General features: G+C 45.9%; 3 protein-coding genes and 2 long non-coding RNA genes across 8 annotated transcripts in view; 1 reads left to right on the top strand and 4 right to left on the bottom strand.

Moving 5' to 3' along the window:
• baiap2a (BAR/IMD domain containing adaptor protein 2a) overlaps window positions 1-13,543 on the bottom strand; it is a 44,272-nt gene extending 30,729 nt beyond the window's left edge. For 2 of the 3 annotated variants that reach the window (XR_009529938.1, XM_060076846.1), the window contains exons 1-2: window positions 13,288-13,543; window positions 1,263-1,338 (exon numbers count right to left, since the gene is read on the bottom strand). Coding sequence is in view for 2 of the 3 variants with exons in the window: in XM_060076846.1 (XP_059932829.1) it covers window positions 1,263-1,338; window positions 13,288-13,359 (148 nt within the window). In the remaining variant the exon portion in view is untranslated. The remainder of the gene's footprint in view (window positions 1-1,262; window positions 1,339-13,287) is intronic. The other variant, XM_060076857.1, reaches the window with a different exon arrangement.
• Window positions 1-27,743, top strand: part of LOC132475672 (somatostatin receptor type 2-like) — a 317,638-nt gene that overhangs the window by 246,455 nt on the left and 43,440 nt on the right. The gene's annotated exons all lie outside the window — the stretch shown is intronic.
• LOC132475724 (charged multivesicular body protein 6-like) lies at window positions 13,989-17,615 on the bottom strand. The gene is made up of 8 exons (XM_060077002.1): window positions 17,390-17,615; window positions 16,938-17,047; window positions 16,635-16,722; window positions 16,226-16,312; window positions 15,789-15,854; window positions 15,321-15,401; window positions 14,468-14,543; window positions 13,989-14,379 (listed from the first exon to the last, which is right to left on the bottom strand). The coding sequence occupies exons 1-8, from the start codon at window positions 17,453-17,455 to the stop codon at window positions 14,330-14,332; spliced, it is 624 nt and encodes a 207-aa protein (XP_059932985.1). The 5' UTR covers window positions 17,456-17,615; the 3' UTR covers window positions 13,989-14,329.
• On the bottom strand, window positions 20,864-24,180 carry LOC132475754 (uncharacterized). 2 transcript variants are annotated; one of them, XR_009529978.1, is made up of 6 exons: window positions 24,125-24,180; window positions 23,431-23,584; window positions 22,844-22,912; window positions 22,611-22,764; window positions 22,075-22,163; window positions 20,864-21,706 (listed from the first exon to the last, which is right to left on the bottom strand). It is a non-coding gene; the product is annotated as an uncharacterized LOC132475754 (long non-coding RNA). The 2 variants fall into 2 exon arrangements; XR_009529979.1 differs by lacking the exons at window positions 20,864-21,706; window positions 22,075-22,163 and adding an exon at window positions 22,383-22,495 and having other exon boundaries at window positions 24,125-24,174.
• Window positions 24,185-27,574, bottom strand: LOC132475769 (uncharacterized). Its single transcript, XR_009529985.1, has 7 exons — window positions 26,867-27,574; window positions 26,524-26,624; window positions 26,092-26,247; window positions 25,656-25,777; window positions 25,293-25,568; window positions 24,852-25,007; window positions 24,185-24,532 (listed from the first exon to the last, which is right to left on the bottom strand). It is a non-coding gene; the product is annotated as an uncharacterized LOC132475769 (long non-coding RNA).

Here is a 27,743-nt window from a genome sequence, read left to right as displayed (position 1 = left end):
ATTGGAGAGCAGACACGTCAATCTTGCAAGGGGCTCATTGAGGACCTCCACCTTTATCAAGAGCCGTCAGTGACGATGACCCGACCGATGACGTAGAGAGAGCCAGTCACCCCCCTCTCCCCTCCCCCCAGGAGGTCTGTTTGTGGTGAGGTGCTGAACTGTCAGAGTAATTGCACCATATGGGCCGAGGCGAGTTCCCCCCGCTCCTCGGCCCAGAAACAGAGCTCATTAGTCCCCTTGTGTGGACCGGGTCTTTCCTGCAGGGGCTCAGACCGGTGTGTCTTGCCTCCCTCAGTGTCTGGGATTAGTCGCAATGGTGAGGGGATAAAAGGGTTGAGTAAGCCCCTCGGTGGAGGATATCTCCCCCCTCTTGTTTACTCACTCACTTGGAATGCAGAGTTATGTCTAGTGTTAGTGGGGGGGGGGGGGGGGGGAGTGTCAAGTGTCAAATTCTTGTCGGGGCCAGGTGGACAATAATAAGTAGTCCATCATGATCAGAATGGAGTTGTTGTGAGGGGTGTTGCCGTGGCGATGGTCGGGGCCGGCGGGAGGAGAGGGGCCCGAATGTGGGGGCCCCTTGCTTGTTTATCGTCTTTGCTTGGTATTTTATCTCCATGAGGTCATCTACTTATTTGTGATAACCGGTTTTATGAATTACGATGAGAAGAACGCCCTTAGGATGATCAAAATAGGAGGCTTGAAACATTAAGATGAAAAGGAGATTCAGTCTGATATAAAATGTCTGTATTCTTCTAAGTAATGACCCGACAGTTAGGTGTTATTCTGAATTCAAAACCCCTATGGTAATCACAATAACTAATTTCAAATTTTCTATCACCAAGCCTGCTTTAATTTGCTTATGTTAGATATTGCCCCAGTTATCACATGAATAAGGCTAACCAGGGGCGGTCTTCACAGCATTAGATGAATCACTCTCTCTGCCTCACGTTCCTCTCCTATACAGGCCATGTCTGTATAGGCCATCCTGTAGACCACATGATTGGCCCTTTTTCTGTCAAAGGGATGGATAATTATTATCTTTTTAGCTCTCAGTGAACAAAAGGAGAGGGTAGAAGATGGAGATAGAGACAGATAAACACACAGAGAGATAGACTGAGAGAGAGTGCGAGCGAAAGAGAGAGACGCAGGATGGGGAATTGGCCATCAGCCCAAACCTGCGGCGAAAAAACAAGGACAGTGGAAAATAAATAAATAAATGAACAAAATAGGATGAGAAAAAAAATAAAAAGGAGAAAACTCACTGGCAAGCGCCTTCTCGTAGCTCTTCCCCATGGCAACGAAGTTCCGTAAACAAGGGTTGAACTGCTCCATGATAGTCTGTGAGGAGAGAGACAGAGGCACAGATATTGGTGGACGGACGGACAAAAGGAGAACCGGCGGCCCCTGTCATCACAGGGGTTGCTACTGCCGTATTCTCAGGGAATCACAGATCCACTCGCCCCTTTGGCCTCTCGTAAACACTCTTTTTACGTAACCCGTGGTAAACCGTCAGACACATAACCATGGAAACGCAAGCGTGGCACACAAAGGTCTTCAGGGGAGGGTAGCTGTGTGTGCGAGTGCGCTTGCATTCACAATAAAAAATATATCAAATCAGCTATCAGGATCGTTCCTCTCCGCCCACGTCTCCGCCGTAGGGCCCGTAGTACCGCAGTGCACGGTGGGGGAGGCGTCAGGAGAGGAAGTAGTTCATAATTACGACACACCGCAGAGGTGGAAGCAACACTCAGAGGAGCCGCGTGATACAGCGAACGCCATCCGATCTTCGACGCCAAACAAGCAATCCCGTGTTGTCCAGGAAGTGCCACCTGCGTGACGTCAAGTATGTAGGGCAGTGATGAGAGATCTCATTGCGGGGGGGTGTCAACGCACAGGAAACGAAGTGATGCCTGACACCGCCCCCCCCCCCCCCCCCCCCATCATCACCACCACCGTCCATCGTCGTCATAATTCCCTTCTCCCCTCCCGTCCTGTCCTCGCCACTGACTGTGCCGCTTCTGTCCTCCTCCAGGGCTTCCTCCAATTAGTGGGTCCCCAGCCAGCGAGGCAGGAACTGCCAGGGGAGACAACCAGCAGCGGCAGCAGCAGCAGCAGCAGCAGCAGCGGCAGCAGCAGCGGCAGCAGCGGCAGCAGCAGCAGCAGCAGCAGCAGCAGCAGCGGCAGCAGCGGCAGCAGCGGCAGCAGCGGCAGCAGCAGCAGCAGCAGCAGCAGCAGCAGCAGCGGCAGCCGCCACCCGCTGCACTGGCAGACCGCTGCTGCTGCTGCTGCTGCTGCTGCTGCTGCTGCTGCTGCTGCTGCTGCTCCGAGAAGGAAGATGGTTCATAATAATAATAATAAGAAGAAGAAGTATAACAATAAAACCAGCAAGCCAGTGGCAAAGTGTTCCGGAAGACATTTAGTGTGGAGGCTGCCGGCATTGACCCGGGGACAATTGTAGCGGCGGTTTTCTGAAACTGAAATAGCATCCCAGGTTCCTGGACTCAATGTGCTCTGCGTTTTGTTAAGAAACTATCTCGTAACAAAAGAGTTGAGGTTTCTAAAAAGGACGTGGGTGTGTCTGTATGTGTCTTGGCCTGCTCTGCATCAGGTAAAAATACATAATGATTCAAAGGCTAGTGCCCTTCTGGAAGACAAATAGGCCTATGTCGTCCTTAAATAGAATATGGACTTTACAGACAGACTATAACCCAGGCCAACAGTGCAACAGTAGCCATTCCTGAATCATAGCCGGTCAACAATACACACCCGTGCGTGCATCCAAGCCAACACCCAGTGGTTTGGTTTGTTTGAGATTTTCGCCACCGGCAGTGGGAACCATCCAGACAAGGCCAAAGGCCAAAACTAAACAATATTCAACTCGATCCTAACCGAACAAAGAAATCAATGATTGGCTTTGTATTTATATGAGACTGAAATCACTCTTCTTCCCGTTAACTAGAATGTTAGAGTGTAACACCACCCCCACCTAGCACCTTAACACCTCAGGGCCGTTAGAGGAACTTACTCATAGGAATGGTAGTGGAAAATTGTAAACCGAACGCGAGCAAATTGACCCCAACGTCATGGTGGTCGAAACGGCCAAAAAGGTTGGTTTCCCAATAGGTTTTGCACACAATTAACCAGACACCATCGTTGACCCAGGAATGGACTTGCCGCACAGACCACCTACACAACCTGTGCTATCATTCATGTAAGAGCGAGGTCCACTTCAGCTTGCCGGGGCGTAACCTACTTGAAGATCAGTGGAGACTGAGAGCGACACAAGAACAAGAGAACGTAGGAAGCATTCCTAACTGAAGAATCAAGGTTGCATATTCAAACAGTCTAGCACACATTACATCAATAATTAGTTGTCCATTTATCTTCTGCTAATTGCGAAGACTCCCTTTGGGAAACAGGGCTGTTTCAGGACAAGAGTTACAGTTACCGGTTCCAACCGTGTTTATATTTACTTGCTTTATGTACCGCTTCCACTTGCATTTTGTAACGGGGGCTTACGCCAACACACGCTAATGGAAGGAGCTGAGCGGGAGATTCCTGGCGATGTAGAACAAACGGAGACGCGCACGCTCTCCAAAAAAGGTTTGCCTGTCTCTCTGCTCCGTGGAAGATTAAAGACTCGCCTGCTCCTCAAGGGACCTGCTAGGGAGATGTTTATGCCGACGTCGTCTAACTGATGCTGACATGCAGCCGGTTGAAAGGGAATGTGATCTGTGTGAGCCTTGCAAGCGCACACACACACACACAATAAATGACAGGAAAGAATTGCGCGCACACACACAGAGAGAAAGACAGTAGTGGTGATTCTAACTGGTGGGCGGATTACATAATAAAGTCAAGGCCAGTGCAGCTTCACTATGGCACCGTCTCCCACTGAAATGGCGTCAGGTAACACACACACACACACACACACACACACACACACACACACACACACACACACACACACACACACACACACACACACACACACACACACACACACACACACACACACACACACACACACACACACACACACACACACACACTGCTTTATGTGGAGCATCAAATCAAAAGCTTGAACGGTAAGTTGAAAAAGAGGTTGTTTCCATCCTTTAAACTGTCTTATTGTCGCTAAATCTGCCATTCCACTTTTAAATCGCTCCACATTTATTACCCTAATTGTGGCGGCTAATTGTAAAACTAGGCCCGAGAGGCACTGAGCCACGCGACACGGAACGCGAAGAAGAGAGGCTAGGAAGAGGAACTCGTTAATACTTTTCGGCGTCAACAGCTGGAGGAAAAGCAAGAGACTGAAAAGTCATTACGTGTCCCCTCTTCAGAATCACTTCTCCGTGACATTGTTCGGTTACAGGGAAATAACGGACGAAACCTCAGCCCCGCTGCCTACACAGAGACATACAGGAGACCACAATGGTCTACCGGCACAGGTCTCTCTCTCGGTCTATTTCACTAAAATTAGCCCTCTCGCTCGGCCACCCCTTCCAAAAGAGACAATCCATCAAGGGCAGACCTACGACCCAAAAATAAATAGAATGTAGTAATGATGATAGATGTGTACCTCATTGTGACCTACATAAATACACACACACACACACACACACACACACACACACACACACACACACACACACACACACACACACACACACACACACACACACACACACACACACACACACACACACACACACACACACACACACACTCACACTGTGTCCTTCGCCTCACAGGACATGCTCAGGGATTCAGTACGGCAAAATAACACCAACTGATTTGGGCCAGAGGGATTACAGAAGAACATAATCAAAAAACGAAACAAACAATTAGTCGGTTCAACCCCAATCCCTAAACGCTGGCATCGCTGCCTCCCAGAGTCGTGCAGATGCTTTAAATGATACAGAGAAGACATTATTTGCCACTGCAGTGAGCAGGGGTGTTGAGGCTAGGACAGAGAGGGACAGAGAGAGGGGCAGAGACAGATATGGAGAGAGAGAGCATAGGCCAGAACCCTGTTGATTTAATCAAGCCGGAATGTAAAGACAGTGGATGGAGTGGGAGTTGGACTGAAAACAGGGCAATCACGCACACACTGGGTGCCTTTGTTCTAAATCATATCAGCCGCGTGCGTTCAAGGTTCTGGCAGGGTCATCCTCAGCTGCAGTCTCGCTGTGACCACGACTGAAAATGAGAGGATTGTCCACGATAAGTTTCTGGTAAACATAATCACTACCCATGAATTGATAATCACCATCAGCACATCTAACCGCAGGGCTGTTGTATGGGTCATTGAAACAATTGAATTGAATTAAAAGCCAGAACTTCTTGCAATGTGTGAAGGAATAGAAAAGATAATGAGTTGTTTCAGAGAAAAATCGACCACCAGCTCTCAACAAGGAGCTAAAGCAGGACGTTAGGGAATAATAACCACGTGCCATAGAAGATCATTGTGCAGAAGTCCCAGGGATGGGAATCAAAAAATGGAAAGCAGTGAACAGCAATACAAATGCAAATAAGAATATCAATTATTATTATTATGCATTTGTTACTGGATTTTGGTGTGTGAGATTTTGATCACGCAAAAGATTACAAAAATCCCCTAAAGCAATCTGATCCTCATCAAACTCGTTCAAAATGAGGAAGAACCTCCTTGGATATCAGGTCTTTTTGATGATGATGAACCCGATAGGGAAGGAGAAGTCTGTGTTTAATTGGGGAACCTTAGAGAGACAGCCCAGCTCGATTACAAGAAAATGAGCCGGTGCCAATTGCATCCACACATCATCAAAGCCAATGAACCGCTTTTCAGCGTTCCTTCTCAGACATTCATGTTTTTTCCGACGAGATAACGAGATAAGGATCGAGGTTCCTGTATTTCCATTTGCGTACTTTAAATCAAAAATAATCCCTGCCCCCCCACACAAGGGAGACGCCGAGAGTAGGCCATATTAATATTTATGCCACGCGATGCACAGCACGTACATCGGGGGAAACCATGACCTCCCCTTTACAGTTACACTTGCCTAGAAAGAAGTCTGTGCTGACACAGCCATCCAAAAGAATGGGTCAAATTAGTGGTAGTAGCAGTAGAAGTAGCAGTAGCGGAACACGACAGACATTGAAGTACTGAAGAGGTTAAAGAAATGAACCATTTGAAGCCAGTGTGCAATAAATGAAACCAGTAATTCATTTGATGGGGCTTGCTACTTCTTTGGTGCCAACTGATATGTGGACTTGAGTGCAAAACATATTTACAACAATATGGAGCCAAACAATACTTCAGGTCTTCAAGAATCAATCATAGCCTTCTGAAAAGTGTGTGACACACACACACACACACACACACACACACACACACACACACACACACACACACACACACACACACACACACACACACACACACACACACACACACACACACACACACACACACACACACACACACACACTTATCTCTCCTGCATTTTTTGGAAATACCAAGCTTTTGGAAGAAGCCTAACTCCCCTTGGGTATTAGTAGAGTCAGGGTGACCTGAAGAGCATGCAATTATTCTAGGCCCATCAATAGTAGTCACGGCAACAGAGAGATCAGTTCTTGTTACTATAATTAAATTACCATATGATGTGAATCAACCAACCGATCGTCACCCTACTATAGCATCCATTTACCTGCCCTTCTGTAATCAGAATAAAAAATCTCCATGCTCGCTTGGCCATGGTGTCAGGGGACATGTGTTAAGGTCACTTCAGTCCCCAAAAGGTACCCTATGAGACTTCAGCGTCCAGAGAAAGCTGTGCGCGAGGCTAGGCTCAGCCATTGGGGGCACGCATCCAATTAAAAAGACTTGGAGCCTCGCCGGTTCCTCGGGGGGGGCTACTCCTGCGACCTTATCGTAGCCACTTAAAGTCATGGTTAAGGTAAGGTAGCTCACTCGGTATGAGACTGAGAGAACAAGAGACGGGTGATAGGAGCCGACAGTATGTAATGTACCGTTTTTGTTTTTACCTATGCGGTACCCTGAGGTAGAGAGCTGTAACCACACGCTGAGGGGATTAATCAATACTAGTGTTGGCTGACATGCCCATTAGAGTAGTTTGTGACCACAGAGTGGGCAGGGGTGCAGGGGTCGTTGGAAAGAAAATGCTGGGCTGCATTTTCTCGATCACTTTGTTTTGTGTTAACGTCAAGCCTGCACAAATAAACGACATAGTGAAATGCACACGGCTGACCACTTCAGGTAGGTTTTTTTTCGCTTGTGCTCCTTTCACCTTGAGTGACTGAGGATTGATTATTAACATAAATAAAAAATACATTTGCCTATGAATTTATTGGTTGAAGATTAGGTCAATTTCAATTCTTTCAAGATTTTCTTGGGATGACTACACCTTAGTACTGTTTTCCCACATTTGGTGATAACTTTCAAGAGATCCATAAAATAGCCAGAAGAATCCAGTTATCCTCATTTTACAATCGGTTTTGGAAATAGGAGACTAAAGCAATTTGGGCAAGGGCATACCATTGTTTTTACTCCAAATCAAGATGACCAACATGATGATCCATGATGTAATCCAATTAATTTAACCGACAACAGTCAATCAAGTCAAATGTTCAGCTTTTCGTATTCTGGCCTGAATCATTCTTGGGCATGTTCCATATGCCTCACTGAAAAAAATGAATGACGTCCCTTCTTATGCGTCTGAGTTTTAAGGACCAGGCAAACGCACGTCTTAAGTGACCGAGAGGCAGAGGAAGCTAACATCACCTGCGCTAGTACATTTCTGAAAGGGCCAAATCTTTTGTATGGAAAAAAATACATGAGCCCTCCAAAAAATGTTATGTGCTTTTTGACAAAAAGGCAGAATATGGGACTGAAAGGGAGGTATCTACCCGTTGTTCCTTCGAGGCTAGCAGCGTCGACTAAGGAGACGTTAGCACCATGACACCTAATGTGTTTCCCTTGTACCGAACACACGAGAAACACATCAGCCTTAGCTAATAGACATGGTTAACACCAGCCTACGACTGCCCAGGGAGATTCAGTGTGGGCAAACTGGGGTATGCATTACAATTACAATCAGGGCATTTAGCAGACGCTTTTATCCAAAGCGACTTACAACGGTTAATACACACATTGACACACCGACGGCAGAGTCAACCATGCAAGGCGACAGCCAGCTCGTCAGGAGCAGGAGAAGTTAGGGTGAAGTGTCTTGCTCAGGGGACACATCAACACTCAGGAGCTGGGGATCGAACTAGCAACCGTTCGGTTACAAGACAACTGCTCTACCTCCTGAGCTAAGCCGACCCACATATTCCAATGCCACATATTTTAAAAGGCCATGAGCATGCAAGGCCCCTAGACGATGCCTCCTGGCAGGGAGCCTCCCCTACACCATGGGTGGGAGGAGCAGATGGATAATCAATGCTTTTAGGAGCTGCCAATGAGAGTCATGGAAACAAACAACTACCCAGTAGTAATTCTAACTATTACCCATGGAAGTGAAGAAGGTCATCATCTGAAGCCTCTTCTCGATTCTCTTTTTTTCCCCTTGTGCTCGTGTAGCATTTATACATCTCCCTTCCTCTATGTGTAATTGCAGCCCCGAGTAGTTCCACTGTAATTAGGGACAATTTCACAAGGATGGTGGACTCTCTCGCACAGACACACACACACACACACACACACGCACCCTCTCTCTCTCTCTCACTCTCTCTGTCTGTCTGTCTGTCCCTCTTCCTCTGTCCATGAGTTCCTGGATTGGGGGGGGGGGGGCTTAGGACCCTCAACTAAACAGACATGCCTCTTTAAAATCTCACCTGAAAAGGCAAGTCAAAAGAAAACCTGTGCAAAGTAAAAAGGAAAAGAGAGAATGTCGGTAAGCCATCCACCCCTGCATGCTGAGAGAAGGTGGGTGTGGAGCTCAGTATTCTCTGCTGCATCACAGTCAAAAGGCACAACGAAAAGAAATCTGCCGTGCGCAAGGCGATGCGACTGATAGTGTTTCCTGCATAGCATAATGCATCTTTTCCAAGGCCTGAGGCATCGTGACGTTTTGGAAAGATTTGATTTCATGAGCACATCTCCGTTTTGTTTTTTTCTACCAGGAGCCGCATGAGGAGAGCTGCCTTATGTCATGAAGTCCCCGAAGAAGATTATTATGGTGATTGATAGAGTTTAGGAGTGGCTGAGTCTTTGCAACTGACTGCAGGGTAGGTCTTATAGGAAGGAGCCGTTTGTGTATGGATATAATGTCAAGCTGTGGCACACATCTCCATTTAGTGACAATGCTGCTTTGCCATTTAGCCTTCAGAGATCGTTTTCCGTCGTATGAAAAATAGGTTTTTACCCTTTTCACCACGTTCTTTGGTTAAATACCCCACACACACACAGACAAATATACACACTCACGACGATACCCTGACTTCCGTTTTCAACACTCCCATTACCATCGCTCACTCGTTCTCTCCAACCCTTCACAAACTGCTGGTCTCTACTCTCTTGGCACAATGACATGACAGAAACACAAAAGGATAAAGAGTGTTGTTGCTAAGAGACCACCTGTCCAGATCTCCTGCAGCAAACCAGGTGCTCGTAGTAAAAAACCAAAATGTCCTCTTAACACAGAGCTTGTGGAACAATAACCTTCAGTTTGGAAGAAAACATATTGGATTTAATATGTTTTCTTTTGGGTTTTTTTCCCCTCATACGGACCCGAGCAAGCCTCAACGCTGCCAGGATGATGGCAGTTTGTGTGCGTCAGTTTTGATCCAGGGGATTGCGAAGAGTCACGCCACTCCACTTTAGGTTTCTCTCATAAACAGCCATTTGAGATAATGGTAGCCGCGCTTGCGGGGCCTTGTTGACTCTCTGGGAGTGTTGTCCCGAGCGTTTGGATCGTTCGGGACACACCCAGCTCTGTTCCCTGGCAGGGTGCGTTTGGTGTCACCGAGAGAGACTCGGAATTCCAGTTCTGGACGTCAAAGGCTGAAACCGTGTACGCCGCAAAAGAGAAACACAGTGCGATACAGATTTCTCTAGCGAGCACTTGTTGGCTACAGGTGGAGCACCCCCCTCCCTTCCTCCCCAGCTGAAAGCTTTGTGGAGGGGATTTTATCTGTCTGCATGTTAAGAGGCTTGACCTGAGGAACTACCTCTCTCCCCCCGCCAGCAGGAGGTCCCTGAACCGGTGACCCGGCCAGCTGGTCAGGATCACTGTAGCACTTCCTCACACACACAAACACAAGCACCAAACACACACACCAGCACCCTACACACACTCTTGCACCCAACACATACACACTCTTGCACCCAACACAAACTCTTGCACCCAACACACACACACACACACACACACACACACACACACTAGCACCCTACACACACTCTTGCACCCAACACAAACTCTTGCACCCAACACACACACACACACACACACACACACTAGCACCCTACACACACTCTTGCACCCAACACATACACACTCTTGCACCCAACACAAACTCTTGCACCCAACACACACACACACACACACACACACACACACACACACACACGTGACTAACACCCAAGCAACTTACGGACAAGCTAGTACCGAACACTCACACACCAATACAAACACTGAGACACACGCACACCCTCAAGTGTCAGTGTGGGCGCGCACTCTCACACTGAACGTGAACCCTGACATGGGGGCTCAGCCGTGGGGACCGCTTCAGTCCCAGGCGGGCGCCATGTCTGGGGCCGCCCCCGCCGCGGCGTGAGGAACAAGAAGCTAACATGAGTCACCGTGTGGACGGGGCCGCGGGTTGCCATGGTGCGCTCAAGAGGTTTACGCTCCCTGTCGACGAGAGCCAACTCGATCAAACCCCCCCCCCCCCCCCCCCCCCCCCCAGAAAGGAGTGCCTGGTTGCCGTTTGCCAACTCAACAAGCTCACACAAAAGGGAGTTTAACTCACACCCTCGCTGTTTGTACAATCCCTGCCCTGTTTCGCACGCGCACACACACACACACACACACACACACACACACACACACACACACACACACACACACACACACACACACACACACACACACACACACACACACACACACACACACACACACACACACACACACCACCAGTGTCATGAGTCACCACAGAGTGATCCTCACCTCACCCCCCCCGCTTGCCTCCCTTCTCCCCAGTCTCTCTCCCAGTCTCTTTACATGCGATTACTCAGCATCTTATCGTCCTTCTGCATCCTGTAACTCACTGTGGCCCGCACATGTTGACTCTCAGCTTTATCTTTACGACCGACACTTAGTCAAAAGATCAATAGCGAAAATACGGCCTCACTCACTGCACTACAGGAATGTTTTTAATTACCATTTGTTGGATTTGTGTTCAAACATAACCTGGTGTGTAATATCTGGAGGGGGGAGGCTTCTGTAATCAATGAACCAACTCCTATGTGACTGACATTCTTTTTATTGAATGATTATAAAACGTTCATTATAAAAAGGCAATGTGAATGTCTAGAAATGGTAAAACTGACAGGTATTGAGGAAATACTTGATTGAATTGAATGATCGAAGACATCTGAAGAGACAGCTTGATAACATATGGAAAGAAATACATGTCTGATCCCAGTCTATCGATTGAAACTGTTCAATAATCATTCATCTCAGGGTATTCCTTAGCAGAAAAGATATTTTTTTGACTCAAGCATTGCAAAAAATAAAACGTGGGAGCGATCTAGCTGATAGTCTAAAGGAGCAAGGCTACCAGGGGGAACATGAAACCTATCCAGTCACATAATGTAGCCTCTATTCTTCGGCCAGAGTGTCAGATCCCTGGTGGGGAGAGGAGAGTCTCTCTACTCTGCTGCCCATCACTGCTCTATCTCGGCACGAGTCGGACAAGTGTTGCTCCTCACCCCCAGAGACGAGGCTCGCTGGCGGGGTCACCGCTGGGAGAAGCGCGACGGATCTCTAAAAGTCGCCTTTACACGATTAAGGTGTTGAAGCTTCATGTAAAACAGATGTTGGAAGGTGTGGTGCGCGCAGTCACTACACACATTGAATGGAGTTGAATGTAGGCTAGGAGGGGAACATTTAGAAGTGGTTAATGAAACGTTGCCTTCCGGTTTTGGCTCTTAATGAACATGAAAGCCAGTCCATGTGACAGGCGTCACCATATCTGACCTGATTCAGATGAATGTCTATTCCCTGCTGAAAGCCGAGCACTCCTCGGTCACTATGGCCTTATTTTATACTGATTTAGTAGAGGTGCCTTAAGGCGATGGACCAGTGAAAAATAGCAGTGAGAAGTTGTTTGAATAAACATTTTCAAGTGGATTTAGGTAATACTCTGGTTTTATACATGAAACTGACAGAGGATATGGCTGTGGCACTAAATTGCATACTCTAATAAACTAGGGGTGTGTGTGTGTGTGTGTGTGTGTGTGTGTGTGTGTGTGTGTGTGTGTGTGTGTGTGTGTGTGTGTGTGTGTGTGTGTGTGTGTGTGTCCAACATGGCAACAGTTGTGATTTAAACACTATTATCAAAGCAATGCAGCCAGCAAAGACGCTGTACAAAGCAAATCGTTAAGGTGCGAACTAGGGTTTCAACGAATGTATTGACATTTTTGCAGGGGTTCACTCATTTTTTCATTATTAGTATTATAATGCATAGATTCGGAAGAGGTTAACCTATATTCGAGGAAAAGGTGGGTCAACTTCTGAAGAACCGGTTTGGATGGATGTTGAAATCCCTAAAAGGCAAATGTTTGCAGTAGCCTACCTGTTGCAACACAAAAGCCAAGCCCCTGCATACCCATTTATAAGCCACGGCACTACCCTTCCCCTAAAGCAAGTAAAATGAAGTGTTCTTGACGAGGTTAAGTGTTCGATCGCGAAACACTCAATGTAAACTAAAAATCAAATAGAAAACTCGATTTTAACAGTTGATGTATTCAACGTCAAATGGTTAATCAGTAATAGGTGCGTGAAAGGTTCAGACGGGTGGCGCATTCCTCAACGTTGAAGGAATTCCGAGGAGATTAAGCCTCTACCCATCAAGAGAGAAGACACAGAATATTTTAACGATTGTCCTTATCATTACGCCTACATAGCAATAAATACATCCCAAACTGTGAAGCCGCATCATCGAAGACGGCCAACAACAAAACAAATTATCAGCTATACGCACGGCGCTCTTTACTACTGCAATGCATCCTACAGAAACCAAACTTTTATTAATGAGTTCCAACACTACCTTGTAGACATTCTCCGTGATGCGGTGAACCTCGTCGGTGCGAGACATCTTGGATTCTTCAGGCAAAACCATTAACTGTATTTTCCTTGACCAAAAAGGTATCCAGGTATAATGTATAAACTGGGTAAACGGATGACAGCAACACTGGACTGAACGAGGTGAACACACGACTGAGAGAACGGCGGCGGCACCCAGGCAGGCAGGTCTCTGAAAACCTGCTCACAATGAACGCACCCCTCGCCGCCACTGACTGGAGTCGGTATTGGAACGCAGCACTGTAGTCACCATGTCATTCTGTGCGCCACCTCTTGTCTTGAGTTTCCGTGCTTTTGGTTGGCTTTAATCAACGAAAGAAGTGCTTTCATTACGTTAATATGAATATAAATAAACATCTTATACGGCGTTTGAAATTGAAATGGAGTATTCAATATTTTTTGGAGAATCTCGGTACCAGCAGATTTATCATCTTGGCTTTAGTTTTAAAGAGTAACTAAGTTTGTTCCTTATTATGGCAATTTAACCTTAAAAAACATGATCTAATTCAAATAAAATGACAAGTCGACCAGTAAAGACCAAAAGCCATACAGGTGAATTTGTGACGGTGTGTAGGGTAGCATATGATTAACGGAAAGGAAAATCAGTTATTCTTAGTATAGTGGTGCCCTCTTCTGGCCGATATAAAGAAATGAACAAGTCACATCTTCGTCATATTTGACTTTAATATGTAGAAACACTTAAAAATCCCTCATGCCATTCTATTGTGTCCTAATCGGTGTAGTATAATACAATAGTATTTGAACAATTCGACAAAAACAGACACAAACAACTTATGAGGTCATTTTTCACTTGAATAAAATGTACAGTGGAGCAGAGCGCCACTCAGCACAGCTACAGTGCTCATTGTGATGCCAACTGCCGTGCCAGGAAGTTGCTATTTTTATTGAAACATAAAACACTGCCTGGGTTTGCACAGAAGTGCATGCCGGGTGTGTAGGCCTTCATGTAGAGAACCACCGAGGACTGGTAAACAAAGTTCTGTTGGTCACGCTGCCAACATCTCAGGCCTGTCATTCTCCTTCGCCCGCATCCGGTCTACGAACGTCAGAAACAAAATGGAGGTAATGATACACACACATGGGGTAATGATATTAAACGGAGCCATGAGCAAACAGACATGTACCTGGCTGAACATTGGCTGCCTCCGGTACTTCAGGAAGGGGATCCGTGGGAACGTCGGGAAGTTGTACTTCCTCTTCCTGTCGGACAGAGGTCAGTGAACAGAAGGAAAAATCTAGCAGGCTCAAATTACACATGCTACGACTGAGCTACTCTTGTACACGGCAGTACATAATTGAAGCAAATGTTGTTCAAATGTCATTTAACAACACATATCAGTGTCTAATTTTCTGCCCTGAGTTTAATGAATGCCAGGCCTCAGGGGTGATGAGGCATTCTAAATGGGAGGAAAGTGTTTCCGACCAACTTGGGCTAATTAGGGGTTAGATCTGGCCTTGTGTGAGTGCATTCCCTTTTAATGAAGGGGTTATCATTGTTGTGGCTAACTTAAGTTTGATCTTCCTCCTGGGGATTAAGTTTAAATGACACGGGTGAGAACAGAACACCGGACCTAGCCACACACACGATGTCCTGACCTGTCTGAAGAGAATGCGCCAGTGGGTGCAAACAGGTGTCTCTCATTAAGTTAATTATGGGTCGTATTGTGGGCTTGCCGCTGCCTACAATTATTACCTTCTTGAGATACGCTAACTTTGTGTTCAGGCCTACTATAGCATCTCTCTAGTTACTAACAACTATGCTGAAACACTGCCCTCCATCAAACGCAGGGCCGGGCATTGCCATCTCAAATAACAATTTGAGTCATCTTAGAGTGAGTCAGCTGACTCATACTTTTTGGGCAGCTCATTGGTATGGAGTCACATTACGGCCGGCATCAATCTCATGTATTTTGATCACACAACTAGCAGTGATATTAGGGCGTGGTAGAGTTGGAAGACAGAACAAGATGCACCCACCTGAGTGAGGGCCTGGAGCTCCGCCAGAACACTTTCTTCATCCTCCTGGGTCAACGTGCCCGCCAGTATCTCATCGATTTGCTGTAGAAGAATAACCATTTATTTTCTGAGTTGGCAAACATGAACGAGAAAAGGACTGACTAGTACATCAACATAAGAAAAATGAGAGATGTAGGGAGACAGTGTCACTGTACATTTAACCAGAGTTTGAAATTAACAAAAAAGGCTTATACTCATTTTTTAGACCTATGAGGAAAAATACACAGACATGATTTCTATGCAGAAGCCAGGAAATATCTCTCCTGTGGAATAACTTGAGTAGTAAAGTGAGTTATAACACATTGTTATCAGGTCATAAGATTAGGTTAATGCCAAATACAATAATCTGTCATATATATAAAAAAATATATAGCTGCCATACACCTGGGAGGGGGATAATACAAGAGGGATAAGAGGCAGGAGAATTACCCTCTGATATTCAATGGCTTCCTGAGTCTCATCCATGATTCTCTCCACATCCTCTATGGACATCACCTGACAAAGCAAGCGCAAAAAAAGGTTAGCTTGAGAAAGACCAATTTCTTCAGTAGCTTGGGTGTATGGATTTACTGAGACAGCTTTACACACTGCCTGCCATCACCCCACTGTAGTGGAGGATTTGCCTCATAATCCATTAATCTCTAAACATTGCATACAGGCTGTGCTGGGAAAACATATTCCAAATGCCTTGTGCGCTGTTCAATATTCCACCAAGAAAACGGCATGCGTTTTGGTATGCTAACTTGGGAGACTTTACAGAATTAATATTGTATGGATAATTAAGTATTTTTGATAGTCTGTCACAAAAGCATAGTGCGTGGAGGGATTGGGAGAACTCATTAAAAAAGTGTGAATTTATAACTCACCTCATGCATACTCTTCAGACAGTCATTTCCAACTTTCAGCCCCTCAATGACTTTCAACTCAATTTGGGTGAACTCAATGTCTTGAACCTGACAAAATGTTAAAAACATTATTCTATGAAAAGGTAATCACAAACAAATAATTGTGACAAAAATGTGTAAGCATATAATGAATAAGTCGCACAATAAGAAAAAAATATACAAAATAAAATACAAAACCTAAGCGTTAGATAATATAAAAAAAAAAAAATGTTCTAATTACATTTCCTATTTCATTGTAATTTAGGATAGACAAAATGTAATAGAGAAATGCATACAAATGCGTTATACATTATTCAACAACAAACCCTTAAACAACCCCCAAACCCTTAAAGACCAATTAAAAGCTAAGCTCTAGCGTTAAGTATCTTACCATGCGCTCCAGATTTGAAATCTGATTATCAGTTTTCTCTAGTAACTGATCCTGGTACCGCTTCTTCTTAAGAAGAACCAGTGCCTTCCTTTTGAGTAGAAAACAGATGCAAAATATAAATGATCGGTTACATCCTTGTTTGTGTCGACAAGTCTGACTGAATGATGAACACAGATGAGTGAAGTGTGGTGCGGCAACATGAACACTGTCAACAGACCAGCTGTCATTTATTACACCATCATTGATTTAACTAATATACAATTATGCAATGTTAAATTATGAGTAATCATGAGTGGGGCTTACTCCTTTCTCCCATCTTTCAACAGCTGTTTGGCCAGAAGCCTTTCTTTCTCCAACTGTAGTGTGATTCTCCTCTGGTACTGCTTCAGTTTATCCCTCTGCTGTTTCAGTTGCTAAGACGGCCGACCAAAGCAATACGTGTGTCATTGTAGTTCGTAGACTATAACACATATTTTCAATCTCCTTGTCCAATATCTATACATATGATACAGTAGGCCTACATATGACTGTACTTGAATCTACATAACTACAGTACACAGGCTGTTCTCTAGCTGCTGAACCCATAGCACAAAGCCAGTGATTCAGTTATTACGGGGGTAGGGATTCTATTATATCTGTTTAATGGTAGGGCTGCGGATGTGTAACAACAATGCCCAATTAGCTGTGACTGTGACGCAGTCAACACCGCATTACTAAGGTATTACTACGACCTACTTAGTGGGAAAAATACTTACCAGTATAGCTCTGTCCTGCTCTGTGATTCGAGAAGGGTGACTCTTTCTCCCAAAAACGTTTCCCATTACGTAACCTCATACCCGCTACATAACTCGTTTTTAACAAACAAAGATGTTACTTCTTTGAATGGATTTGACAAAACATATTCGGTCTGTTGTTTTTTATTAGCATGCTAGGTTGCTAACATAGCCACGCCCTATTCTCCGTGTCGTATGGCAGCCGAGGTGGTACAAAATACTGCGGTCAAGTGAGCCGCCATTCGTTCATCCGCGGTTAAGCCAGCCGTCACACAAAATCTTCGTGCGCCTTTACTCTAAACAGCCTTTGGGTGGTATCTCGCAACGTTTTCAAAATAAAACCCTTCACCTACGTGTGTAGACATATAGAACACTAGCTGGCGGCGTCGAGAATGTCCGCACTTGCGGACATCTTGCCAGTCAGCTGCTCACCCATAACATTGTGTTGGTAGTGGTACATGTACTTTATAAATAACCATAACTTTCTACATTTTCAACCGTTTCTTACAAACCTTATAAACGTGGTTATAATATTTTACCAATTTTAGAACATTTCACTTTTTTTAGAATCTAACATAATTATTCATCAGTATCAAGTATGCAGTGCCGTAACTACATCTCTGACGTTTATAACAAAACAAACCGTTTGAAAATGTAGCAAGGTGGTTAAGGTTATTTAAAAAGTATGCCTACATGTACCACTACCACACAGTGTTATGGGTGAGCAGCTGACTGTGGCAAGTTGGCCGCCAGTGCGGACCTTCGACTCCATTGGCCAGCAGAATATGCATGTGTACGTTTTTCAAATGACATTTTCTCTAAATCTATACAGTAAAATCGAATGGTTCCTTGTGTACAAGTAGTCGGTACAACAGTTAGTATGGTCATATCAGTCAGTGCCTGAACTTATGTGAAATTCGGTCTATAGCCCACTTCAAAGTGCTGACATAATGCAATTTTGCATTATGGTGACCGATTAAATGTGATGGGGAAAAATAAAACGACTTGTCCGACTTGAGGGCCGCGTTATGAAACGATGCGTCAGATAAACGATCGCACACATGATACGACAGAGCCTATAAACTCAACAAATGAATCCTATTTAACAGCCCGTTCCCTAGTAAATCATTAAATTTTTTTCGTTAAGTGACCGTAACATACCTTTGTTTTCCGTTCGTTCCTTGCAGAAACAACACAGACAGAATAAGCTCATTAATGATCAGACGGAAATCGTCGAGTGATGTCTTTTGTTCAGAAGCGTTTTTCAATATGTGTGCAACAGTAGACATGCAAACGTTAAAGATTCTTAGAAAAAAAATCCAACGTCATGCAGCTCATTGTGCCGTCATAAGAGAGATGACCTCTCCACCGTGGCCGTGTGTGTGTGTTCCTGTCCTGTGTTTGTGCGTGCGTGTGTTACGGACAGTGCTGTTAGCCTAGCAGAGGCGAGATGTTTGCATGTCATGAATATTCATAATAAGAGCCAAATTCTATCTATCAATGTAAGCACCAACAGAGGATCATGGGCATCAGGGCTCCCGTTTCCCGATAACGATGCTCGTACGATCATTCTCACGATGGATCTTGCAAGCCATCGTAAATTTCTTTGGAGCGCTTCGAACGCGCGTTCACTGCACTCACGACGTTCGTAGGATTGTAACCGTCGACTGACACAGTGCTGAAATGGGCTCCGTAGGAGGGGGCGACGCAGGAATGATGCAGGAAAATGGGGTTAAAAAGCATTAAAATATCTCCCCATCAAGGCCATCAACAGAATAGCCTACGAAAAGATTAGACTGCAATAATATGAATGCTAAAGATATTAAAACACAATTGATTAGGCCAAGGCTGACACATGCTACATTAGTCCTTATCCTGAACGCACCAATACATTTTTTCAAGGCATTTCCCCCCCTGAAATAATTACAAAAATAGCTTGTGTGACAACTACATTTATCTTAATGTGCAGCAAAGAGCCGACTATCTGATTCCGCATAAGGTTTCATTGATTGGCGCGCAATTTAGAATCTATGATGTAAAACAAAAAATGCAACATTCCATTAATTCAGTAGCATTCAAACTCAGATTCTGGGCATTGAAACCCAGCTATTGCTGACCCGATTAGGAGAGCTTGGTCTAGATCCTGCCCATGTTGTTGGGCAGGATGATGTATAGGCCTTTTTACACTGCCAAGCCGGACACCCGCATGCAAGAATGAGCTCACGTCTGGGTAAAGGCTACAAACTAAATTAACTAATTACAAGTGCAAAAACTTCAACTTATTGTTCATTTTGCTGAGCACTTGTTTTTTATCCCGACAAAAGCCTCATAAGGAAAGTTCCTCTGCGTCTCTCGTAGATCGTAGGCCTACCATCTTTCAAGGTATTTTTTAATGTGACTACATAACCTTCTCTCACATGATCAGCAGCTCGCGGATTTCACTTACACTGAAACAGCCTGCCCTGGCCATCATATCCCTTCTTTTCCGGGTAGGCTATACTAGGTCATTAACTTATCCTGGAAATGATAATAGTATATTAAACAAATCCCAGCACCACACCAAAAGGAGGCAGCAAATCAGAGCTAAACATATCCATCTGCTCATTTCCACATGTAAGAGAGCAACACAAAACAGGTTTATAATATTTGGATGTTTTATTTTCTTTAAATCAAGCAGGTTACATTTCATTCGTTTTTACACAATCTGATATTTGGAGGCATTTGCAAATATGCTCATAAATTACATGATTTGTAATCCCAAAGAATGAGGTGGTTAATGATCAATATTGGGATCAACAGTGATCACCTTACTAATGTAGGCATTACGTATGCAGGCAGAAAAAGAAAAGTTCCCATTAAGGTCTCATGTGAAACACCACAGGTCTGAAATACTCAGGAACACATGAAAATGGCACAAAAATGAATTTCACTCTCCAACCTTTTGCTAAAGAGACGTTGACAGGCCCACAGAGAGCCTGGAGCTCACGGGACAACATTCACACACATTCTGCTTCATGAAGGTCAAATTATCGTCAGACCATAGACATTACATGTAAGGACACTGAACATTTGGCCGGATTACACATTGAAATGCAATCCAAAACAAAATGGGTAAAGATAAAGCATGTTTATTGATGCGGCAAACAAAGGTTCAAATATCCTCCAAAGCACTTCAAGCCCTCAAAGAATGAAACTCAAAACACAGATGAGGTAAAAGAAGAAACTTCTAAATTAAAGTGGAGCGACCCAGGGACAAGTCTGGTTTGGGTTAAAGATTATGGATGGTTAACTTTGTGCAATGTGTTTGGACAAGCGAGTTTAGGCAAGCGACTTCAGGTATTAGGCATGCGACTTCAGGCAAGCGACTTCAGGTATTAGGCAAGCGAGTTTAGCCAAGCGAGTACAGGCAAGCGAGTCAAGCAAAGCGAGTTTAGGTTTTATGCAAGCGAGTTTAGGTTTTATGCAAGCGAGTTTAGGTTTTATGCAAGCAAGTTTAGGTTTTATGCAAGCAAGTTTAGGTTTTATGCAAGCGAGTTCAGGTTTTATGCAAGCGAGTTCAGGTATTAGGCAAGCGAGTTTAGGCAAGCGAGTTTAGGCAAGCGAGTTTAGGCAAGCGAGTTTAGGCAAGCGAGTTTAGGCAAGCGAGTTTAGGCAAGCGAGTTTAGGCAAGCGAGTTTAGGCAAGCGAGTTTAGGCAAGCGAGTTCAGGTATTAGGCAAGCGAGTTTAGGCAAGCAAGTTCAGGTATTAGGCAAGCGACGCGAGTTTAGCCAAGCAAGTTCAGGTTTTATGCAAGCAAGTTTAGGTTTTATGCAAGCGAGTTTAGACAAGCCAGTTTAGGCAAGCAAGTTTAGGTAAGAGAGTCAAGTTACTTTAGGCCTCACTTTATTTGCGGTTAAATTGCGGCATTAGGTTTAGAAAGAAGGTTAAGATCCAGGCTCAGGTTTGCTTCCAGCCTCGTCCCTCTAGTCGCTCCCTATAAAGAGGGTTCCCAGCTACCGTGTTAAAATACAACAGCTGGGATTACAGATATGGAGTACAGAAATAAATGACAAAGATTGATTCAAACATTCTTCCCCCAAAATGTAGTGCAACATAAAATGGAGAAAATAATTACATTCTCTCCATTGAAACCCAGTCATATCTTACGATCTCATGAGGTCCCGCCGCAAAGGGGGGGACTTACGAGCTCTATAGAGTGTGCACTGTGTGTTGATGTTGGGTGTGGATTAATGTGCTGGTGTGGCAATCCAGGGATCCTCAGGGTTTATGGGAGTAGGACACACTGGTGTAGTTCAGTACTGTGAAGTAAATTGATGCAAAAAGTAGAATCAGTGTCAAGGGCAATCAAATGTCTATAAATGCAGGAAAAGCCCCATCTGGTCTCAATCAGCATTTGATTTCATAGACTTAAATTAGCGAAAAAACAAGCATTTATTTACCGCAACAGTCCTAGTGCTGGAGAACCAGGTTTCAAAAAAATTCAATACGAGCCTCCAGGTGCATTGGAGTTACTGCATTTAATTAACTTTAATTTAATTAAGAGCACACTAGTCAGTGGAGATGTTCACAGAAAAGACTTTTCTTCAGACCTTTATAAAGATCAGGAGGGATTATTTAATTGCCGTTTGACGCGTTAGGTCTGTTCAAGGAGGAAGTAAATATTTACCAGCGTTGGGTCTCTGCACCATGACACCCAGCTGCCGCACATCTGGTCTCCCTTTAAGTCACCTGAAGGAGAGGTCAACTTAATTGAACCTAAGGGGAATGGGTCACAAGAAAAGGTAAGGATAAATCAAAGCTAAACATAGAAAGGATGAAAACAAGCATTGTAAAAATCATTTAGGTGTATGATCCAACCATCAAAAACAGGCTCTTCTTATCATGTTTCCAATGTACCCCGAGTTGCTACGCCCTCATCAGCCACCAGGTGGCAGACTTGATTTTGTCAGGAGAAGGAGCAAAATAGCCATCCACCTTGATTACAGCAATAGTAGAGGAGCGAGTCAAAAGAATGCGTTTGAGCACCTTCAGCCATTGGCTCTTGTTCAAGGACATCCCGCTGATTGGCTGAAGTCAGATCTTATTCTCTAGAAAGTTTGTTACAGAAGAAGCCCCTAGTATCAAAGCAACATACCCGCCAAACAAAACTAACCTTGTTGAATAAATGAAAATGACTTCAAGATGGTCAACCAAGAATCTTACCGGTTCCACATGGAGTCTCTAGTCGGCTGCGCTGCGGGCCTTAGGTCCGTCCTCTGCTCCGGGACGAGGTCTTGAGTATAAAGAACCAGTCAGTCATCAAGCTGCTTGGTCTCTTCAAAGAGGTGGAGGTTTGACCGCCTGCACCATGAGGACGCTGTGGATACGGTATGGAACCATTTATCAGCGGATCTGAACTGCAGAACTTTAATCACATCAGCCGTAGATTTATGTACCTTCTCCGGAAAGATGAGTGGTCGTCAGCCCCTGAGCAGTGATCTTCATCCCCAGTGACTCCTTCAATCCTGCTGGAGCAAACACTCGGTTACCATTTGGAGATGACCCAGCTACCCTAGTGTACTCACTACTAAGTGATACAACGCAGTACAGCGTTTCCCCCAGACAATGTCTTAGTCAAGGTGGGGGTCTTCGGTGAGGGTTTCAGTTCGCGATAATACATACAACCGCCTTTTCAATTGCATTCAAAATGCTTTATGGCACGACTATTGTTTTGAACAGTATACAGTATTACTGACAAATTATTTATCTATATTTTTTGTACTTGAGGAAAGTATGTTTTATTTCCCTACGAGTTTTGCACTTTGTTATTGCATAATTATTTTTTTTATATATAATTTTTCTACATTGGTAGTCAAGGCGGGGCCCTGTTGTTAAGACGGCCTTAACCATACAGTGCTGGGGGAAACACTGCAGTTACTTGAGTTAAACATTAGAGTTTAGTCCCCAAATGGCGATAACACCAGTTCATGGCTGCGCTCTTTGATTTTCTCGTTGATCAGATTGACCTGGAGAAAGAGCTTACCTTCCATGGATGAGGAGCTGGTTGGTCTAATCACGAGCCGCCTTCGGACCTCCACCGCCGGATCCCCCAGCCGTCCTCCACCGCCGGGACCGTCTCCTCCAGGACCTCCAACCGGGCCAACCGCCTGGACCTCCGCAACGTCGCCTCATTTCTTCTGAAATGTGACACAGGTTCTATTTGCACCCCGGACATTCCTCCCCGTTCATGATGCACTGGAGAAGAGTTTAGCTTTACTGGATGAAGAGCAGCCGCCTCCTCCGGGCCCTCCAGGACGCCGCCGCCGCCGCCTCCTCCGGGCCCTCCAGGACGCCGCCGCCGCCTCCGCCTCCGCCTCCGGGCCCTCCAGGACGCCGCCTCCGCCTCCGCCTCCGGGCCCTCCAGGACGCCGCCTCCGGGCCCTCCAGGACGCCGCCGCCTCCTCCGGGCCCTCCAGGACGCCGCCGCCGCCGCCTCCTCCGGGCCCTCCAGGACGCCGCCGCCGCCGCCTCCTCCGGGCCCTCCAGGACGCCGCCGCCGCCGCCTCCTCCGGGCCCTCCAGGACGCCGCCGCCGCCTCCTCCGGGCCCTCCAGGACGACCCCGCCGCCGCCGCCGCCGCAACGTCGCCTCATTTCTTCTGAAATGTGACACAGGTTCTATTTGCACCCCGGACATTCCTCCCCGTTCATGATGCAATGGAGAAGAGTTTAGCTTTACTGGATGAGGAGCCGCCGCCTCCGGGCCCTCCAGGACGCCACCGCCGCCGGGCCCTCCAGGACGCCGCCTCCAGGCCCACCGACTCCAGGACCTCCAGGTTGGCCTCCACCTCCAGGCCCGCCGTTGCCTCCAGGACCTCGGCCGTCTCCAGGCCTTCCAGGTTGGCCACCTCCAGGCCCTTCTGAAATGTGAGACACAAGTTCCAGTTGCACACTGGAACATTTCTCCCCTTTCATCATGGATGCACTGAAGAAGAGTTTAACTTCACTGGATGAGGAGCCGCCACCTGGCCCTCCATGCCGCCCCCTCCAGGTTGGATGCCTCCAGGACCTCCAGGCCACCGCCGCCTCCAGGCTGGCCTCTGCCTCCAGGCTGGCCTCTGCCTCCAGGACCTCCGCCTCAGTCCTTCTGAAAGGCGAATGACACGTTCCATTTGCACACTGCACATTTCTCCCCGTACATGATGCAGATAATCAACTCCTCCTCTGCTTTAGCTCCCACAGATCTCACTGATGCCCTACTGTGCAGTCTTGAGTGAGGTATTATTTAACCCAACAGCCAGCCACACACACCTAGCCTACATCCTGGAGCTGGTCCTAGTGGCTGAGAATGCATCTGACATTTTTCAGAACACCTCAGAGTTGCTGTGGCTGCATGTCAAAGTTTTAATTCTAAACAATTCACCAAGCCTAGAAGAAATGTGCAGCTGTGCAGTTCCGTGTCTCACCGTTCTGCATCCGTTGGGCTGCACGGCTCCCGGCCTTCCCTCCACCTGCAGCGAGCGCCTCCAGACGACCGCCATGGACCTCCAGGCGAGCACCTCCAGACGACCGCCACGGACCTCCAGACGAGCACCTCCAGACGACCGCCTCCATCACCTCTACTGAAACAAGACAAAATCTATTTAAACACTGGAGATTTTTTTCTCCTCGCTTACTCAGATGTCAGTAGCTTATCTTCTCCCATTCTGTGCGTTCTTGAGAAGTATAATTTCCTATAAACTCCCAAACCCAGCCACACATCTAATCTTCATAAGGACACTAGTCCTAGTGGCTGAGAACGCTTGGCTAACAAGCCAATCACAACCAATGACTGAATTCCAGTTTTATTCTGAACCGTTTGACCACGCCAAGGAGGAGTTTATAGGATGTGCAGTTCCACGGCTCACCCGTCTGTTCCTGTAGGACTGAACGGCTCCTGGCCACCATCCACCTGCAGCTCCCAGCTCCAGACCCGCTCTGTTGAGGCCTCTGGGTGTACAATCCGCTCCTGAACAAAAACAACTGTTCATAAATAATTTGGTACTCTGCAATCCTTGGAAATATTATGAAAGTTTTAATTCTACTGCCGCCGGGCCCTCCAGGACGACCGCCGCCGGGCCCTCCAGGACGACCGCCGCCGGGACCTCCAGGCTGACCGCCAGGTTGGCCGCCTCCAGGCCCTTCTGAAATGTGAGACACAAGTTCCAGTTGCACACTTGAACATTTCTCCCCCTTCATCATGGATGCACTGAAGATGAGTTTAACTTTACTGGATGAGGAGCCGCCACCTGGCCCTCCATGTTGCTCCTTCCAGGTTGGACGCCTCCAGGACCTCCAGGCCACCGCCGCCTCCAGGCTGGCCTCTGCCTCCAGGACCTCCGCCTCAGTCCTTCTGAAAGGCGAATGACACGTTCCATTTGCACACTGCACATTTCTCCCCGTACATGATGCAGATAATCAACTCCTCCTCTGCTTTAGCTCCCACAGATCTCACTGATGCCCTACTGTGCAGTCTTGAGTGAGGTATTATTTAACCCAACAGCCAGCCACACACGCCTACATCCTGGAGCTGGTCCTAGTGGCTGAGAATGCATCTGACATTTTTCAGAACACCTCAGAGTTGCTGTGGCTGCATGTCAAAGATTTAATTCTAAACAATTCACCAAGCCTAGAAGAAATGTGCAGCTGTGCAGTTCCGTGTCTCACCGTTCTGCATCCGTTGGGCTGCACGGCTCCCGGCCTTCCCTCCACCTGCAGCGAGCGCCTCCAGACGACCGCCATGGACCTCCAGGCGAGCACCTCCAGACGACCGCCACGGACCTCCAGACGAGCACCTCCAGACGACCGCCTCCATCACCTCTACTGAAACAAGACAAAATCTATTTAAACACTGGAGATTTTTTTCACTCAGATGTCAGTAGCTCATCTTCTCCCATTCTGTGCGTTCTTGAGAAGTATAATTTCCTATAAACTCCCAAACCCAGCCACACATCTAATCTTCATAAGGACACTAGTCCTAGTGGCTGAGAACGCTTGGCTAACAAGCCAATCACAACCAATGACTGAATTCCAGTTTTATTCTGAACCGTTTGACCACGCCAAGGAGGAGTTTATAGGATGTACAGTTCCACGGCTCACCCGTCTGTTCCTGTAGGACTGAACGGCTCCTGGCCAACATCCACCTGCAGCTCTCAGCTCCAGACCCGCTCTGTTGAAGCCTCTGGGAGTACAATCCGCTCCTGAACAAAAACAACTGTTCATAAATCATTTGGTACTCTGCAATCCTTGGAAATATTATGAAGCATGAGCTTGAATAGAAAATGTTCAAATCCTGTATAATGATTAATTGTTGTACAAATGTGTATAGTTCTATTGATTACTTTTTTACTTCTATAAAACATTTAATGAATAGTGGGAAACTACACAAGAAAAGTAAATGAATGCGGTTTTAACGCGGTTATATTAGTAAAGCAAGTCTTACCCAAAAAGTCAATAAATGGTGACCACATTTTATCATTATTAACTATTTAGTGCTTCACTAAATTCCTATAGCAAGTGGAAACGTTACTCTCCTTCATTGGTGATGTTCATGTTCCTCGATATCTTCCAATGGACTCGTTGTGAAATCCTTCTAGATCCTCTGCGTTGAAGTGCGTTGTTCAATTTCCAAGGGGCGTGTCTAAAGGGCGCGATTTAAAATGGGTCGATGCTATGCTATTGGATAGGCCTCGACTAATCATAGCATTGGAACGGGTGATGCAGAAATACATATTCCTCAAAATCTTTGAGTAGTAGTCGTTCGTTCTTTTAGTGAGCATATACAGTCTTTAGTTCACTAACTTCCATCTTTGTTGTTGAAACACCTCTACATGTTGCGTATATCCAACCTCACATTAGATAGCCTAAAGGGTTGCTATTGGTCGGTCTATTTCGTACCGGGCAGAAAACGTTATATGAGGGCGCCTGACAGCATCTATGAAGAGCAAATTATATATGAGGTCCGTCTAGTTCCGAAGCTATTGGTGAAACACGCAAAACAAATATTGAAATGTTAATTTTGGCATTTAATTTGCATCTACATTTTGCCAGTGAAGGAGTTTAGGTTTGCCAATCCGAGGTGACCTGCCTGTTAGACCTCGGCGAGGTCTAACAGGTTTGCCAATCCGAGGTGACCTGCCTGTTAGACCTCGGCGAGGTCTAACAGGCAGTAAACATGTTCATTAAAATACAAATGCAAAGTCCACAGAACATACGCAAATAAAAACCACATTGCACCACCAGCGGTCAACAGCAGCAGCAAGTGTATTGAAAGTAGAAAAGTAGTAAAGAGAAGAATAGAATTGGGAGAGTGGTGTGCA

The sequence above is a fragment of the Gadus macrocephalus genome, chromosome 2 (assembly GCF_031168955.1).
Source record: "Gadus macrocephalus chromosome 2, ASM3116895v1".
Lineage (NCBI taxonomy): Eukaryota > Metazoa > Chordata > Actinopteri > Gadiformes > Gadidae > Gadus > Gadus macrocephalus.
The sequence above is the reverse complement of the archived record's forward strand: the minus strand, read 5'-3'. Positions and strand labels throughout refer to the sequence as shown.